At 56.8% G+C, this 18,246-nt stretch overlaps 2 protein-coding genes across 2 annotated transcripts; both read left to right on the top strand.

Moving 5' to 3' along the window:
• The first annotated feature begins 3,750 nt into the window (after window positions 1-3,750).
• On the top strand, window positions 3,751-11,549 carry MATN4 (matrilin 4). The gene is made up of 10 exons (XM_074887975.1): window positions 3,751-3,849; window positions 5,254-5,823; window positions 7,086-7,208; window positions 7,685-7,807; window positions 7,912-8,034; window positions 8,148-8,270; window positions 8,725-9,138; window positions 9,494-9,646; window positions 10,412-10,516; window positions 10,695-11,549. The coding sequence occupies exons 1-10, from the start codon at window positions 3,774-3,776 to the stop codon at window positions 10,751-10,753; spliced, it is 1,869 nt and encodes a 622-aa protein (XP_074744076.1). The 5' UTR covers window positions 3,751-3,773; the 3' UTR covers window positions 10,754-11,549.
• A 4,208-nt stretch (window positions 11,550-15,757) lies between these two features.
• On the top strand, window positions 15,758-16,696 carry LOC141951604 (caltrin-like protein 2). The gene is made up of 3 exons (XM_074888095.1): window positions 15,758-15,879; window positions 16,057-16,218; window positions 16,425-16,696. The coding sequence occupies exons 1-3, from the start codon at window positions 15,816-15,818 to the stop codon at window positions 16,427-16,429; spliced, it is 231 nt and encodes a 76-aa protein (XP_074744196.1). The 5' UTR covers window positions 15,758-15,815; the 3' UTR covers window positions 16,430-16,696.
• The last annotated feature ends 1,550 nt before the right edge of the window (window positions 16,697-18,246 follow it).

The raw sequence follows: 18,246 nt of genomic DNA, 5'->3' as shown, positions 1-18,246 counted from the left end.
CTGATGTGCGTGTTGAATTATGGCCTGCCAAAACTACCAGGTTGGGTCTCCACAAAGAAGAGCCCTGCAGAACAAATCAGGGTACATGGAGAGGCAGGTGAGGTGCGCGAGTCTCAGGAACATCACGTCTAGGGCTGTTCTACCATCGGCCAAGATTTCCAGCACAGAAATATGTGCTGTTAGCTGGTATCACATGTGGCATCAGAGCATGCACCCCTGCCATGCATGCCTAGGCCTGCTGTGTGTGCCTCCTCCTGCGCACGGGCATGCTGCATGGGACAGCCCTCCTGCTTTGCTCGTGTTGGGTAACAGCGTGCTCGGCCAGAGGCTCCCAGCTGTCTCCCACTCCTTGCAAAACATGACGATCCCTTGTCCTGGCTTCTCAGGGGGTCTGGAGCCAGGGCAGAGCTGCTGCTGCTGCTCCCACAACATGCCAAAGGTCTGCCAAGACCAGGCAGGTGGCTGGAGTCGTGTGTTTTTTGCTGCAGACAGAAATCTCAGCTAAAGGCTGGTGTGCCCAGATGTATGAAATCTTGCATGTGGTTGTACCTGAGATCTGGCTCATGACTCCATAGCCACAGTCCACAACCTGCTTTCCTCCTCAGGACACTACGGTCGGGGCTTTTCCTGAGCTGTGAGTGTACTGCCACCTCCTGAGCCTTTCACCCCTTCTTTCTCAATCTATCTGCTTCATCCCCTCTACAATTCAATATATAAAGCCCCCACCCTTGTAACAACAGGGAGGGTAGGGAGCTGGCTGCATCCCTCACCCTGCTCTCTGCCATGCCCTGTCCTTTGGAATTGCCCAAGGGAGATGCACCCAGGTCCGACCTGCGCAGATGAGCCAGAAGGGGAATATTCAGAGTATTTCTGTTAACCTGTAGCCAGGAGAGAGCTGCCAAGGAGGCCGCGCTGAAACCCGAAGCGGCTGTTTTTCCCGAGACTCAGCACTTGGCAGGGAGAGCAGACAGACAAGTGGTGGAGCGGGGAGGGATGCAAGCGCCCTGGGGGGCAGCACTGCTGGTGGAGGTGCCTGGGGAGGGCGTGCTGGCTTACCTGTTTGCCTCTGGGGATTCATCTCCATGCTGTCCTTGTCTGAGATCACGAAGAGAGTCAGGAGGAGGCTGGGGTCATTGCAGACCCTTCTGTCTTTACATGTGGCTCTTCCCTCAGTCACCCTCTTTGCGCCATGTACTGAGCATCTCAGCAGGGACAAGCAACGGCTGGTTCTCCCCTTGCGTTGCTCAGGAAGGTCAGGAGATGGTCCAAGTGTCCCCCTCAGCTCGGCCCCCGTGGGGTTCGGCTGAGCCAGCCCCTCCGGCAGTGATCGCCCCACCTGGACCTCTTTTCCTTTATAGCTCTGCGTTATCTCAAGGTCTCTGGTGTTGCAGCCGGCGCCGTGTTTGCCTTGCCTCGCAGCACCTGCCTGCCAGCCGGTCACTTCCCACCCATCTCCCTCCCACTCCTGCATGGTAGCGGGGGCTCAGCAGTGTGTGGGAACCCTCGGAGTGGGGGGGACTCCTCCACAGGGCTGCAAGTCAAGCTGCAAGTCAGCCCCAGTGCTGCCAGCCCTGGGGGAGTGAGGACAGTGGGTAGCAGGGAAGTTGGTGGGAGGGACACTTGGGGGCATTTGTCCCATCACCTTTGATTCCCTGTCCACTTCGGCCTGGCTGCTGGGGCAGGGCTGAGTGTTATATTGGATCAGGGACCAGGGCACTGTTCCAGCCTCAGTCTCTGCTGCCAGGAATGGTGCTGGATGCATGGCTGAGCCGCTGTGCCCTGCCCTGTCCAGGCAGCATCAGCCCCTCCAGCTGTGGGGAGTGCCAAGACTTCATCCAAAGCTCAGATGCTGTTAAAAATAGATCAGTCATGAACTGGTTTTCTCCTCCTTGGTTCCTGGCCTGAGAGCTCATTCCTCTCTCTGGGCTGGCTTTGAAGCTATCTGGATGCTTCAAGACACAGGCTGTGTGCCAGCCTGCCATTGCAGGGAGGCTTGGAGGAGAGCTGCAGAAACATTATAGGTGGCATAGCTGTCCCCAAAATATTTAGTGGTTAGTGAGTGCTTTCTCCCCCAAAAAAGCATTGCTGGAAAAAGAATCTGCTAAATAAATGGGGAAACAAAGCTGGGATAGGAGGGGCTGTTTGCTCCTCCGCTTGCACATGGTGCTCTTGTGAGGGGGCACAGGCACCCCAGCCCTCTTGGCCACAAAGCGATGCTTGCCTCAGCCCTGTGGCTTCCTAGAAAATGCCTGCTGGGCTGCAGCCTCTCCTCATCTCCGCAACCTGGAGTGATCTCGCCAGCTGCTCCACTGCACGGCTCTGCAGGGGCTCCCGACACCGGCCGTGGAACCCCCACATCCCGGGCTGGCTGGGCTGCTCACGCTCCCCAGGAAAAGGCCATGTCTCTGAGACTGGTATTGTGGATCCCAGTTTCCTCTTGTAGCACTTTTCTCTGCTTCTAATTCTTCAATATCATTTTTCAGGTGTGAACACTGACTCTGGAGACAATTTTAAGATGCAGCTGTGAAACCTATTACTAGTGTCCCTGCTATCAAATACATGAGGTTCAGGGCTGCACGTAACCACTGAGCAATTAAATGGCAACCCTGGTGATGAATTACAACTGAAACCTCCCAGGGCTAAATAAATACCGGCTGATAACTACCGATAAAATGAATTTCCGTGTGCTTTTTTTAAAAGCACCCTTCCAGTATCTGTGCCCCGTTGTGGCTCTGCACATCTCCTGGGGGAAGCCACATTAACTGTGGCATTTCCCCCTCCCAGCTCCTTGGGTTTCCAACCAAAGCTGGAATAAAAATAAACCAAATAAATCTGTGTCCCTGCAGGAGCCAGGCAAGGGCAGGGAAAGGCAAGGCAAGGCAACAGAGGTGGGCACGGAGGGAGACAAGTGACAAGCTGAGGTTTTGGGTAACCGATCTAAATATCTTTTCCCCCAACTATCCCACCTCAAATGCATGAAAGAACTATCGGGGTGCAGACCGTCCCTTGGAAAAGCCAGCAGGACAGGGAGAGCTGCAAAGTGCTGGTGACAGAGTGATGGGGTGATGGGAAAAAGGAGAGCAGCAGGCTGGCAGTGCTTCCCCAGCACCCTGCCCGGGGGCAGTGGGTGCAAGCCCATCTGCACTGGCACCGTTATGCCTTGTACCTGTGGAGACTTCTGCTTTCTGCTCTCCAGAGGTAGTTTGGAAAAAGGCAGAGAATTAATTTATGGAGCTTCTTGGAAAAATGATCTTTGCCAGTGACTTTTGAGCAGGTTTTCTCTGTGCTGGCATTTCATCTGGGGGCTTCTTTTCCCATGTGGAGGGAGTGGCAGGAGAGCTGGTGCTGCCCGTCCCTGGGTGCAGCGTTCCCACTCTCCGGCTGGCTGCAGAGAGCAGCTGCACCGCCAGTGAAAAAGCATTTGGCTGAACATCCCATCCGCCTGGTTTGCAAGTGAAAATAAGGCTTGTCTGATGGCCAGCTCCACCCAGAGCAGAAAATCAGACCCTTTGGCAGATCGTTGCTACTGTAATGAAATTTAGCTGTGCTGAGACTGCCAGTCCTTGAATGGGAAAAGTCCCACGTGGGTTCAGAGAAGTTTGGGGACGGATCTGTCAAAACTGCTGCTGCCCAGGGTTTTTGGCACTGCCTGGGGACACCCACTGCAGGCGAGTGTGGCCCTGTGGCTCAGCCCACCCTCAGCACTGACTGCACATCATCATCTCCCCGCAGCAATTCCCCCGAGCCCCAGAGCCGTGTGGTCTCGTAGAGCCATGATGAAGCTCCTGCCGGTTGTCCCTCTCCTCCTGCTTCTTCTGACAACGCTGGAAGCCAGACCAAAGCCTGCAGGTGAGCCCCGGCCGGTGGGAATTGCCTGGAGGAGGGAGAAGCGAGTGTCTCAGGGCAGTGAAGCCCTTGGAGGACAGCTTGATGCTTGAGATGGGGGGACCTGATGCCTCTTCTTTGGAGGCATCCCCAGGAGGATGGAGGATCCCCCCAGGCATGGGACCTGAACTTCCTGGTGCTGCTGAGGGGAGCAGGAGCCCGAGCCTGGCCCCAGCATGGTGGGTCTGGTGCCACTTGCTCTGGGCACATCCTCAGCCTTGACACAGTCCAGTTCAGGGCTTGTCACCCTCCTGCCCGCAGGCTTTGACCTCAGCAGGAGGCACAGGCATGAGGGGGAACCCCCTCCCTGCACGTGGGTCTCCTGGTGGGGGTACAAAGCAAACCCAGGGATACCAGCCTCTCTCTTCCAAGGGCAGGGGGGACTAAATCAATTCCAGTTTAAAAACAGTGAAGGCACCAAACAGAGAAAGGAGCGGGTATGTCTTCAGAGACCTTTGGAGCAGTTGAGATGACAGCCTGGGTCTGGGCATCATCCCAAGGGAACTCAAAGTGTTTGCTTACTATTAGGGCCAAATTCTCCCAGGCTTGGGTACACTTAAGCCAAGCAAAATATGTTCATTGGCATTTCACTTGCTAAACACTCTCCCAGTTTGCACTGGAAGTAGCACCCATATGTCCAAAAGAGGCTCTTTGGCTCGATCCCTGCCATGTGTGCGCCCTTTGCTATGCTTTTCATTGTCTCATTTTCTACTCTTAAAAAAAATACTAAAACCAACAAAGCAAGCCCTGGTTTTAGGCAGAAAGTGGCAAAATGCAGTAAAAACCAGGGGAGGCTGGAGCTGGGGGGGGACAGAAGAATTGCCCAAAGCAATATTTCCCTGCTTAGCACCACAGCAGCGGGAGCCCATGCGGCACAGAGCTCTGGAGCAGGAGCTGCAGCTTGCGGAGGACAGCACGAGGCACTGGGCTGTTCTACACTTTAATGCTCTGATTTGCTGCAGAGATGAAGACACTGCTGCCTAAACTTCTGCCTAAACCTGGCCAGGGTAGATGCCAACAGACAGGCGTCTAACAACTCTGCAGCCCCGGGGGCCATTGGCTGTGGAAATACAGGGAGCAGGAGCTGGGTCTGGCTGTGGGGACAGTGTTGGGGAGGAGGCGACGCTGCCATTTCCCCCCATGGCCAGGACATGTCTCCCCAGCCTGTCATCCCTGCTCCTGCTCTGCCAGCACCCTCCATGGGTTTATTTGGCAGTGGAGAGGTGCTGGTCTGTGGGGGCTGCCCAGGCCTGCCCTCCCCATCCCGCACTGAGCACCCCTCAAGCCACCTGATGGGGATGTCTCCACTCCCAGCCTGGCTTCTTGCAGGCGGCCGCAAGGCTGAACCATCTCTTTGCCCCCTTCCAGCCCTGAAGTGCAGGACGGGCCCCCTGGACATCGTGTTTGTGATCGACAGCTCCCGCAGCGTGCGCCCCTTCGAGTTCGAGACCATGCGGCGGTTCATGATAGACATCATCGGCAGCCTGGATGTGGGCCCCAACGCCACGCGGGTGGGGGTGATCCAGTACTCCAGCCAGGTGCAGAACATCTTCTCCCTCAAGACCTTCTTCACGCGGGCAGACATGGAGAAGGCCATCAACAGCATCGTCCCGCTGGCCCAAGGCACCATGACGGGGCTGGCCATCCAGTATGCCATGAACGTGGCCTTCACCACGCAGGAGGGTGCGCGCCCTCTGCACAAGAAGATCCCCCGCATTGCCATCATCGTGACGGATGGACGGCCCCAGGACCGTGTCACCGAGGTGGCCACCCAGGCCCGGAACGCTGGCATCGAGATCTACGCCGTGGGCATCCAGCGGGCAGACATGAACTCACTGCGGGCCATGGCCTCGCCACCGCTGGAGGAGCACGTCTTCCTGGTGGAGTCCTTCGAGCTCATCCAGCAGTTTGGGAAGCAGTTCCAGGACAAGCTCTGCGGTGGGTGAGAGCCACGGTGGTGGAGTGGCAAGGATTGCCCTCATCCTGCTCCTCACCCAGGCTAGAAGATGACCTTCAGATGGGTGTTTGGGGTGGCTGCCCTCGCTAGGAGCAGCGTGGACAGGGAAGCAACCTCCCCAGTGAGGTGCTGGGATAGGTGGCCTTTCCTCTTGCTCATCTTTCCTCTTGCTCCTGTTTCCTCTGCTGGGGTGAGATAAGGAAAGCTTTGAAAGCATTGCAAGCAAGCGCTTTTCTTCACCCATGTCTGGTAGCTCTACCCCAAGTCAGGATGTGGTAGCAGCAGTGGTGGGAATATTAAAGAGCAGAAAATGCGGAGCTGGTTTCCCTGGGTGTGACGGGGACAGGTGACACATCCCTGAGTTCCATATACATTTCGACAAGGCTCTAGCAGGGTCTCCTCCTACACAGACATGTGCATGGCATCTGCTGCGTGCACATTTGTGTTTAATAAAACCCCGGGCGCGTGGTGCTGCTCTGGAGCAGCCGGCCGGTTTTGGCTGGGAGCCGGGAGGCTGGTTTGCACCGTGACTGTGCTGGCATGGGTCAGGAACTCACAGACTGGGACCTGTCTGTCCCCTCCCATGCTGGCAGGCTTTGCCGGAGACCTGGCACTGCAGCAGGCTGGCAAGACCTTGCTCACATGCTTCAGCATCTGTCAAAGGGCAGAAGACAGCTGCCAGCATCTTCCAGGCAGCGTTTCCTAGCCAGGAGCACATGCGTGCCTGCAGGGCTGTGTTAGTGTTGTGGTGAGGCCCTGCTTGCTGGGGCGGGGGTCCAGGCCTGACCAGATATTACCCCCTGGGGCCCTGATGTGCTCCTGCGCCTGATGCCTTTGCTTACAATGCCCTGCCCATCGCCTGCCTGCCCTGGTGCCCACTTTCCGGCCGGCTCTGCAGGCTCCTGGCCGCACGGACACACAGACCTGGCTCCTTCAGCACGTTCTGGCTGAGCTCAAGCTTTTGCTTACTCAGCTCAAGCTATCAACTATATCAATTAATAATGAGCAAGTGTTGATTTAGCTCTCGGGTAGATGGGAAAGCTGAGGCGGTTAGAAACCTGCCCCGCATAGTGTCCGTGTTGGTACGCTGGAAATCAGTGAGTGAGCACTGGGGCTGGAAGGGCTGGGACTGTGGGGGTTATCCCAGTGGCTTTGGCTGCAGGGACAAGGCACATGCCAGTGCTGGGGTCCTTGTGCATCTGGCATGCCCATGGGTCACTCTAGTGCCTGTTCTGTCTTGCAGGGGTGGACATGTGCATGGAACAGGAGCACGGCTGCCAGCACAGCTGCGTCAACACCCCTGGCTCCTTCTACTGTGAATGCAACCCAGGCTACAGACTCAACATGGACAGAAAGACCTGTTCCCGTAAAAACCCTTTTTTTACCCTAACTCTCATAGAGGGCTTGTAGTTACAGGTCTCGTGGAGGGAAGCTGAAATGCAGCGGAGTACCCAGCGAGGCCAGCAGCAGCCCTGGTGCTCTGTTCGCTGGGCCCGCTGCCTCCCGGGTCTGTAATAACTGTGGATGCTCAGCACTGCTAAATCCTGGTCACCTCTCTGGGATGGGACACTTGGGGCTCATGTGGGCACAACCAACTGCCTGTCACCTGAGGGGCTCCGGGCAGTAGGTACCAGAGGATGCACATCCCAGCCACCAAAGTACACAGTGTTTTGGCCCAGTATGTTGAGTGCAGAGCTGTATTAGTTGGTCTGGCCACCACCCTGGACTTTTCCTTCTTGTCTCATGGTGCTGGGAGCTGCTTTGAAGCCCTGGAGCAGTCCCTGCTCAGCTGTCCTGGGGAGGCTGGGACAGGAGGGTGACGGGTGTCCTGTTCCCCCGCAGCCATTGATGCCTGTGCAGACGGGAGACACGGCTGTCAACACCAGTGCATCAGCGCTCGCGGGTCGTACTCGTGCCACTGCCGCGTGGGTTACTACCTCAACCAGGACAAGAGGAGCTGCTCTAGTAAGTGGCCATCTCCCTTCCTGACACTTCTTCGTTTGCTTCTCACTCTCCCTCTTCTTCTCTTGCCTTTCCCTTTCTGCCCACCCCTCTCGTTCTCTCACCAGTGATCGATTACTGCAGCTTCGGAAACCACAGCTGCCAGCACGAGTGTGTGAGCATCCCCAACGGGCACTACTGCCGCTGCCGCAGCGGGTTCACACTGCAGCCCGACAGCCGGTCCTGCAGGGGTACGTCCCTGAGGCAGATGCCTTTATGTCCTGCCCGGTCCCCAGGGGAAGGGCTGTTCCTGGGCCACCCCACTTGGATGGGGATAACCCTGTGCCCTTGGCTTGTCTTCCAGCCACTGACCTCTGCAATGGGGTGGATCATGGCTGCGAGTTCAAGTGTGTGAGCACGGAGGGCTCCTACCGCTGTGTGTGCCCCGAGGGCCAGCAGCTCCAGGCTGATGGCAAGGCGTGCAGCAGTGAGTACCAGGATGCGGCTCTTGGCATCCTGCTCGTCTGGGCTCTGTGCTCCTGGCGAGGGCTTACCTGAAACTAGGCTGGGGGTCTAAGTGGGACTTTGTCTGAGCTGGGTTGGAAGGGGATGGAGAGCTGGCTGGGCTTGGGGGAGCGCCCTGGCTGCTGTGGGGATGGATGTGGGCTTGTGTCCTCAGAGACATGGCCCAGAAGATGCAACAGGAGCTTTGAGGAAAGGTTCAGGAAAAGGGAGACCTAGGAAAGACTTTCAGGGGATGCTGGGGTGGCAGTGGAGGTTTTGGGGCTGAGATTCCCTTTGACCTTTGCCCCACTTCCTGGCCTCACCCCAGCTGCAGATCCAGGGGGTCCATGTGGTGTTCTGAAGCCCAGCAGCTCTCCCCCAGCCCTGGGCATCTTCACCCAGTGGTGTCCCTTCTCACCTTCCCCCTGTGCCCACAGAGTGCGGGGCTGGGCACGTTGACCTGGTGATGGTGATCGATGGCTCCAAGAGTGTCCGGCCCCAAAACTTCGAGCTGGTGAAGCAGTTTGTGAACCGCATCGTGGACCTGCTGGAGGTGTCCCCCCACGGCACGCGGGTGGGGCTGGTGCAGTACTCCAGCCGCGTCCGCACCGAGTTCCCCCTCAACAAGTACCACAGTGCGGACGAGATCAAGAAAGCAGTGATGGAGGTGGAGTACATGGAGAAAGGCACCATGACAGGCCTTGCTCTCAAGCACATGGTGGAGCACAGCTTCTCTGAGCTGGAAGGTGCCAGGCCTCTCTCCCACAACGTGCCCAGAATTGGGCTCGTCTTCACAGATGGGCGCTCCCAGGATGACATCTCCGAATGGGCCAGGAGAGCCAAGGACTCAGGTGCAGGGGGCTGGGGAACCCCAAATTGCAGTGCTTTGGGCATCCCAGGATGGTTCCTCGGGGTAGCTGGCTCTGGGGGAGGCTGCAGCATCCAGCCTCGAGGTGCTGCATCGTGTGGGTCCGCAGGGGCAGGTGTGTCTCTGCTGTGGTCACAGAGTGCTCTGAGCAGCATCCTTCATGCATCAGCCTGCACCGCAGCGCTGCTGCTGCGCTCCTGCCCATCCTTCCCAAATTCCTGCTGTGTATTTGGGAAGCCCAGGGGAAACCCTGCATCCTTGGCTTTGCTCCCTCTGGGCTTGGGACTGCTTGATGCAGGGTGGCCAGCGCAGTGCTCACGTCTATCTGTGCCACACAGGGATCGTCATGTTCGCCGTGGGTGTTGGCAAGGCTGTGGAAGAGGAGCTGAGAGCCATCGCCTCTGAGCCAGTGGAGCAGCACTTCTCCTACTCGGCAGACTTCACCACCATGACCCACCTCGTGGAGAACTTCAAGCTGAACATCTGCCCAGGTGGGTGCCTCTGGCCACACCAGCGGGCTCAGCCCTCCTCTCCCACTGGGGTGGTTTCTGTGTCTGTCACCCTGTGTCATGTACCCTGGGGCTGAGCTGGGCTGGTGTGAGCCTAGGCTGCCTCTGGATCTCAGCAGGCTGTTGCGGGTATAGAGGTGGGTCTCACAGAGGGATTTGGAAGAGAAGGTGAAGCTGGGGGCTTTAATTGTAAAAGTATTAATGTGAATGGCCACCCCAGTGCCACTGCATGGGCAGAGGCTGGGGTCACACCCTGCCTCGAGGGGTGCTGCCCCAGCTCTGAAGATGGCCTGTCTCATCCAGACCTGTGCTTCTGCTGCTGCTGGGTGCAGAAGGGCCATGATGGGTTACTGTGAGGGTCTCCCGCCCCTGGGGCAGGCTGGGGCTCCCCAGTGCCCTTGGGACCCTGTCAGGGCTGCAGATGTGGGGTCAGCATCCCCCTTGCCATGGCAGCTGGAAGGCAAAGTGCAGCTCAGCACTGGCTGTCCTTGGCACACTGTGACCACGAGTGTGGCAGCTCCGCAGGATGCCTGCCAGTGAGCTTGCTGGGCTAGCAGGGATGCAGGCTGACAAAAAGGACTGAGGCTGGAAGAAGAGGGGAAAATGGGCGGCAGGAGAGCCCCGAGGCTCAGGTGTGGCCCCAGTGGGTGGTTGTAGGGAGAAGGGACTTGTGCTGTGCGGGAGCAGGGGAGAGCCAGACACCATGGGGCCACGGCTCTGACTGTACCCAAACCCCCGTGGTCACAGAGGAGGGCAAAGGGGAGACGGAGATCCGCAGCCCATGTGAGTGTGAAGCACTGGTGCAGTTCCAGACGAACACCGTGGCCATCCTGCAGAGCCTGACCGAGAAAAATATCCTTTGGGGTGATGCCTGGGCTTGCTGGGGTGCAGGGCAGCCTGGGGACAGACTGCACACTGGGAAGAGAGGGATGGATAAATGGGATTGGGGAAAATTTTAGGCTCCTTCAAGGGGAAGAAGCCCTTTGCCCACCAGACCATCTGGCTCACACTGTTTCCTTAGCACGTTCACTTGCTCAGATGACAGCCAGACTTGAAGACTTGGAAAAGCAGATTGCCAAGAAGAAGTGATCCTTGCAGAGGGCTGCAGCGCTCCGACGGGGCATGGGGACGTACAGTAGCTACATGGCATTGTTATTGCTAGGTTATTGTAAAGCATCAGTGTTTGTTTTGTATCGCAAAATCCCCAGGGGGATGCGAAGTGTATTTAAAAAAACAAAAATCCTAAAAAAAACCCAAAAAAGAACTTGAGCAAAACCCCAGCTGCAAAGCCAAGGGGTTCAGCCGTCGCTGTTGCCTCATTCCTCCGAACTGGCAGGTCCGGGATGAGGTGGGATGACTGTGAGGGCAGGCTGGGCTTTGGACGAGGGAGATGTGACAGCTGGCCTTTTACCAGAGCGACTGGGATGAATCAGCCCTGCTCAGCCCCCCGGCCCCCAGTGCCCAGCAAGCTGCTTTGCAAGAGAAAAAAAACCTACAGTGATCGCACCCTGAGAGCTTCTGCCATCTCAGCGTCTGCTGCCAAGTGGTGGGGCGAGGCGAGCCGGGCGCCGCGGGCAGTGCAGGGGGATGCGTGCGGCCCGGCTGCCTCCCGGCATGGTGCCCGGGTGTGCACCCAGGGGAAAGCGGGCGGCAGGAATCGGCAGATCCTGTTGCCCCTGTTTTGGCACAATTGTTTGGGAATTGGTCATTATCTTGTTTGGTTTTTTATCACATAGCAAAATGGTAATAATTCTTTCTATAAATATCTACATGTGTGTGTATATATATATATATTTCATTTTGAGAGCAGGATAGTGCTATTTTTAAACACTTCTTTTATATAAAGAAATTTCTATCCTGACAATAAACACCCTGAAGATTTGTATGACATGTCCCTCTCCTTTCGGCTGGACATCTCTGTGTCAGAACAGGAGCGTCTTGTCTTTTGCAAAGATCCCCTGTCCTCAGGCTCCAAAAATCTTTCGGGAAAATCTTTGCTCTGTGGGCACCCCAGGATGCTGCAGACCCAGCCTCAGCTGGAGGGAGCCAGCGTGGTACGGTTGCTGTGTCACCATTCCCAGTGTTTGCTTATCAGACCATGGGGAGCTCAGCACCTGCTTTAGGGGGGTGTAAACGTGCCAAGCCAGTGGTGCAGGGCCACTTACACCCATGGGGGACAAACTCCCTGGCTGGCTGCACGGGGAGGGATGCTGAGGCAGCCAGAGACCCATCACCCACAGGTGTATGGGGCAGAGGTGACTTTTTAGTCACAGAAGCCCACCTTGATGTAGCCCCTGTGCCCCACACCTGGAGGAAAGAGGTCTCCACTTAGTCCTGTCTCTCACGTGCAGGCAGATGCTGCTGGATAGGGACAATGACAGGTTTTGGCGGGGTCCTTCATGTACCCACCTTGCTTGCTGGTCCTGTAAGGAGGTGAGAGCAAAGTGTGACTGGGAGGAGCTGTTGCTTCTGAACTAGCAACTTGTGCAGGAGGGATTTGTGTGCCCAGGGTGGGGGCTCATGGGGCTGTGCAGGGTGCTGTGCAGCCCTGGGCTGGTGGGAGGAGGAGGAGGGTTACAGCCCTGGGCTCACACCGCTTTGGCACAGCTCCTTCTCCCCAGGGACAGTGTTAGTGGCTCCAGCACCCACCTTGGCCAATTTGCTTTGCAGAGCCTGGATGCCTCCGCTTCCGTGAATATTCCTAGTGGGTTTATAGGGCACTTTCAGGGGTGGCTGGGGACACACATCCTGCTGGTCCCACCTTCAGGAGTGCTTTGCTCCATGGGACTCCTGTCCTAGGGGACTGGAGCTGGGATGTGGTGAGGCTTCATGTGCTTGAGGCTGGGGTTTGGAGCCAGTAAGCAGGAGGCTGAAAGCAGGTCTGGGCTGGGGTGTGGGGCTTGCTGGGATGGCTCCAGGGAGAGGAGCTGGGAAGTGCTCAGGTATTCGCCTTATGAGGCGAGGAGTAGCTTTTTTCACATGCCATCAAAAGCAGTGGTTTCCTAGTTGGGCGTCAGGGTTTGATGGCTTGTGAGCAGGGCTCTTGTCCCAGTGGGCATGGACTGGGGCATTTGTAGCCTCATTATATCTGTTTGCTGGGCCAGCAAATGAAGCACTACTGATTAGCTCTGCACATATCCCAGCTGGCCCTCCTGTCAGCCCTGCATCCCACCTGCCAGCCCCATATCCCATCCATCCACCCCCCCAGGCCCCTATCCCTCTCACCTACCCCACAGCCCAGCAGACAGCCTGGGGCAGGGGGGTGGTTAGGAAGGTGCTGATGGTCACAAGCCACATCCGAGCCAGACCCTATTGCTACAAGAGCACAGTAACCAACAAGCCACAGCAGTGTTCTGCAACCCCAAAATGGGGGGCTGGGACTTCCCTGCTTTGTAAGCAGCTCCCTAAAAAATGCAGAGTAACTGTGGGGAAAATAAAAAAAAAAAGGGGGGGGGGGGGAAGAATAAATTAGCTGAGTTTGGCATTTAATAACAGGCTTGATTAGAGTAGATAATGGCATTCCCGGAGGGCATGATTAAGTCTCAGTTGGCCCAACATAATTTTGGCAAATATTAAGGGAATTTGTAGACAAAGTGGAGCTGGGCTGGCAGTGAGACAGAGAGGCTCGGTGAAGGCTGGCAGCACCGCCTGGCCTCGGGGATGGCAAAGTGTCGGTGGGGAGGTGTGAGAGGGGAGGCGGGAGGCAGGGGCAAGAGCAGCAGGAGCTGGGCATCAGCTGAGGTGGGGTTTTCAGGAAAGCATCCCCAGGACAGGCTGTGGGATCGCATCTGGGAGCACGGCCGTGTCTGCATGGTCCTGCAGAGCCTCATTAATGGCTTTTCACTAGATGGCACCAGACACCAGTGCTAATGAGGGTGTGCTGGGCTGGGGGCACCCCCTTCTCCCAGGCACCCCGAGGCGGTGGACCTGGCCTGGGGGCGAGCGGAGCATCCTCAGCCATGACCTGATGGATGGAGCTGGGTGTCAGGCTGAAGGCATTGCATCGCCTGACAGGGCACAAGGGCGGCTTTGTGGGGTGCTTTGTGCACTCTGCATAGTCAAGCCCCGAGCTGGGGGACCCGGGGCTGCTGGCCTCCCTCCCTGCCACCCCCAGGAAATACAAACTGGAGAGCCCTGGCCTGGCTGGGAAATTGCAGCATCAGCTGGCAGCATCCTTGGCATTGCAAGCTCAGGCCTTGCTGCCTCTGGAGGAGGCTCACAAAGTGCTTGTCATGGAGAAGAGTTTGAGCAGTGTGGGATGGGGATGGCTCTGTGGGAGCCTGGGGCAATGGGTGCTGCACATGTGGCAGAGTGCAGTACAGGGACGGCAGGTGGTCCTGTGCACAGAAATGCCGAGGGCTGGGTTATTCCATGGGAATTTGCAATAGAAGTAGATTTTAGACTTCTCCCCTATGGATTTGCTATGGATAAAGCACTATCAAAAGACCTTCAGATGGATTTTTTTCCCCCCAGCTTCTCTGCAGCTGAATCCAAGCCTTACTCCTTGGTGTTTTCTCCTCTCTTGGAGGTGTAGCCCCAAGCACAACCTCACCCAGAGCCTGGCACCAGCTGGGAGCACAGCACTGTCCTATCCAGCTCCAGCAGCAGCTGAACACCAAAGGATTGCTTAAAAATTAATCCAATGCTTGTATTTCTCATTAAAAGTGCTAAACTGTTGGTGCACAGCCCAGAAAGTCTGTTTGGGTTGGCTAAATGCTCTCCCAGTTATTTAATAAATGACTTTACAAAGACCTAAATGCAGCCACAGAATCATTACGAAAATTGGACAATAATTAACAGATATCCAGTAAGTTAATAAAGTCCAATTAATGTGGCACATCAAGACATGAGAAGGGAAGTCTGAACAGGAAAGGGTGCAGTGAGATGCCCACCATGCCCTGGATGGAAAGCGGGGGGCTCCAGCGGCTGGCGTAGAGCAATGGCGGGGGGCTCGGGGGCTGCACGGAGCACGTAAGGGTAATGCCTGGGCTTTTGCTGCTCCTTGCCCTGCCCAGCTGCAAAATCAGGGGCTGTCCCAGACTGGTCTTTGCAGGAGCACGGGGTGTTTGGCTGTGGGGTGCCTTCCCCTCCTGGGGCATTCCCAACGCCTGTTACCAGCAGAGTTTGGGTTCCTGCCAGCCCCAGAAATCCCAAGAAAAGGCTCCAGGAACTTGTTACACAAGGTGAGGAGGACATTGACCCACTGGTGAGAAATGGAGCAATTTCCCATTGCCCAAGAGCACCTAAAGAAAACAGCTTTGCCCAGAGGTGGGGTACAATCTCCTTGTGAGGAAGAAGATGGAGGCCTGAAGGCTGGTGAGATCTTTGCTCTCTGAGTAAGGACTACAGCCCCTTAGCCCTACAACCATCAGGAGTTCGGGCTCAGTCACACCAGGGCTGTTTGGCTGATGACAGGGCTGTACGGAGCTAATGCTTGTACCCCAGTGAAGCCAGCCGCTTTCTTCCAGCACCAACCTGCTTCCTGCATGGCAGCAGCCACCCAGAAAAGATGCTGGGGTTCAGGTGACCCCCCACAGAGCTTGGGAAGGCTAAGCCAAAGCTGCTTTCCCCACACTAGCTTATGCCACCAGTGGGACAGGAGCCAGGAGGGTTTGGGCCTGGGGCAGGTTTCCTCTGGGAAAATCACAAAGGATCATGCCTGGGAAGGCACAGGCAGCCCCACGCTGATCTGGATCATGCTGTAAGGTTTGGTTTGCAGGTCCATGTGTAAGCAAGGTACAGAAGGAACCCCACATAATGGGCCCCCAGAAGGGAACACAGCATGGTCACCACAATGGTTTCTCCTGGAGAAGCATACCTGCCCAGGAGAAAGCAGCTCCACCACCTCCAGCCTGCTTGGGGATGATGCCTTGGACCATCTCCCCTCGGCTTGTCCCTCAGCCCCAGGTGTGGCTGCAGAGGACAGTTGTGCAATGGAATAACTACTTTTTGAGCAATTGAACAATCTCATTTGTATCTTGTGCAACCTCAGAAACCCCAGGCTTCCAGAAAACACAATGCAATGGCAGAGGAAAAAGATACAAACATTGACACATGCCCAGCCCCATTCCCCACCCCCATCCTCCCCAAGGGTTTAAATGTCAGCATCCTCCAAGCTCTCCAGGCTCGCACCTCTCAGGGAAACAGCAGCATGAAGTCAGTGGCCGCCCTTCTCCTGGTGGGGATGCTCATCCTCTGGACAGAGCTGCCGACAGGTATGAGATGTCCTAGGATGAGGTACGGGGAGGAAAAGAAAAAGGTCTGGGAAGGAGCTGTGTTTGCAGAGATCCTGTGGGATGGAGGGGAGAGGAGGGGAGCATTTGCTGGGGAGAATCTCCCCAAGGCCCCTCAGCTGCTGGCAGCCTGGAGCAAACAACTCCCTCCTCTTGCAGGCAGCGCCTGGTCCTGCCCACCCGTCCACATCACCTGTGCGATGGTCAACCCACCCAACAAGTGCTACACCAACTGGCAGTGTCCGCGTGGAAAGAAGTGCTGCCCGTCCTTCTGCGGGAGGAGATGCATCTCGCGCCCACCTGCCATCCCCATCTCCTACGGTAGGGTCTCGGGAGGCCCCCTCCTGCACCCACCTCCCCGGGTAGCAGAGGGGGGATACGGTGATGGTGGCTCTGGGCAGGGAGCTGTGTCCGGCTGCCAGAGCCCTCCACTGTCAGTCTGGTGGAGTGATTGATGACTGAACATGTGGGCTGGGGTTACTCTGAGCACCAGACTCATCCTCACTGCTTCATCTCCCTTTCTTCAGCGTGAGCTCCAGCTCCCAGGACAGACCGAGGGCCTTCTCAGCATCCCTGTGCCACCCCAGCACCAGCCAGCTGCCCACGCCACTGCTAAACCTTGTCCTGCCCGACCCTGGCTCCTGGGAGGACCGGGACAGCCACCAGCCCATGCTCAGAGACCACCTCGACTCCAGAACCACCCCACTGAGAGCTGCCGCATGGTGCTACATGCCACCTGCTCGTCCTCTCCCTTTGCTTCCCCACTGCTGCTTTAAAAAATAAAAGATCTTGTCCCAGGGATGCTCATAATGGTTGACTCCTTTCCCCACCTTCTCCTGCCTCTCTCTAGGCCCATCCTAGCACATGCTGCTTCCACTGCTGCTTTCACCCAAGAATTTCTGTCTGGGGAAGAGGATTAAAACAGTCCAGCTGCACACCCAGAGTGTGGTTAGGGTCTGGCTTGGGGGAGCAAATCCATCCAGAGGCATACAGACCCCAGGAGGAGAGGGCAATGGGAAGGGGCTGGAGTGAAACATGACAGGACACTGTCCCCCCAGGCACACCCCAAGCTGGATGGGGCTGTGGAAGGGGACTGACCCTGCCTGTCTGGGGGGATGCAGGAGGGAGAGCCTCCCTGTGGGTACCCCACTTGGGGCACATCTGGAGGGCAGATGAGGGGGGTTACATAGACCCAAACCCCAAGTGGTGATGAGCTTCTCACTGAACCTGAGCTGGTGGGGAAAATTCAGATGAAGAAAATTTCCTGGGAAAGCCTCAAGTCAGGGCAAAAACCCACAGCTCTAAGGTGTTCTTGTAAATTTTGTACAGCTGAGTGCCAGGGCCAAAAGTTCAGCAAATGCTGAGAAACATCAGCAGGAGAGAGTGTGTGGAGCCTGAGGGACCTGCCCAGCATCTGCCCGGTGCAATAGCAGAGCCAGGCCTTGCCACCATGTGCTGCAGGGGCCGAGCATCCCCCAGCCCATGCTGATGCCCAGCAAACAGGGCCTGCCAGCCCCTTCCCAACCCCATGGCTGATGCCACGTCATATTCTCAACAAGCAGACCCAGGCCAGACTGGGAGAGGAGCCTGGTCTGTCTGTATGCACTAGAGAGAACAGAGAGGAAAATGAGTGAGTGCTGGATGACAAGGGGAAAGGAGCATTTGGGTGGCTGGCTGGGAGGAGGCACTTTGCCTCCATCTCCTTTGACCTGCAGACCCTGCAAACAGCCCAACTCCCGGCCCTTCACACCTCCCTGCCCGGGAGGAGCATCCTGCAGGCACTGCCTGGAAGGCGCCTGCAGTGGGAGCTGCTGCTGCGCAAGGGCTGACCTAATGACCCCCACTGCCAGGCACGAGCAAGGCAATCTGGAGAGCAGCATGAACTGGTCAGATATTTAAACCCACAAATACAGCAGGATAAAACCTCTGGCTGTGGGATTTTGCCCAAGGCAAAGCTCCCTGGCCAAGGCTGGGAAGAGCACCTGCTGGAGTGAGTCCTTCCATGGCCACCCCTGTGGAGGAACTGGAGGGAGGGAGGCAAAGACTCAGAAACTGTTCAGTGAGCGAGAAGGAAGAAGTCCTGTGGTGAAAGATGACCTCTCTGCTTAGCTCAGCCAAGGGAGGGCAGAGATAACTGGAGAGCTCATACCATGTCAAGGGAGGGCTGGGAGCTCGTCGGCCAAATTCAGTGTAAAATCAGTCATTGCTTCTGACCAGTGCAGCGTCCAGCCTGGAGGGAAAAAATAATCTCTGCCACCCTTACACCACCCCACCCCTCTGAGCAGGAAGCACCATGCCACACTAGCCATGGGGTGGCAGGGGCAGAGCCCCAGTGCTCCCCCAGCCATC

Source organism: Strix uralensis, chromosome 18, assembly GCF_047716275.1.
Source record: "Strix uralensis isolate ZFMK-TIS-50842 chromosome 18, bStrUra1, whole genome shotgun sequence".
NCBI classification, from domain to species: Eukaryota; Metazoa; Chordata; class Aves; order Strigiformes; family Strigidae; genus Strix; species Strix uralensis.
This window is presented reverse-complemented; position numbering and strand designations above follow the sequence as displayed.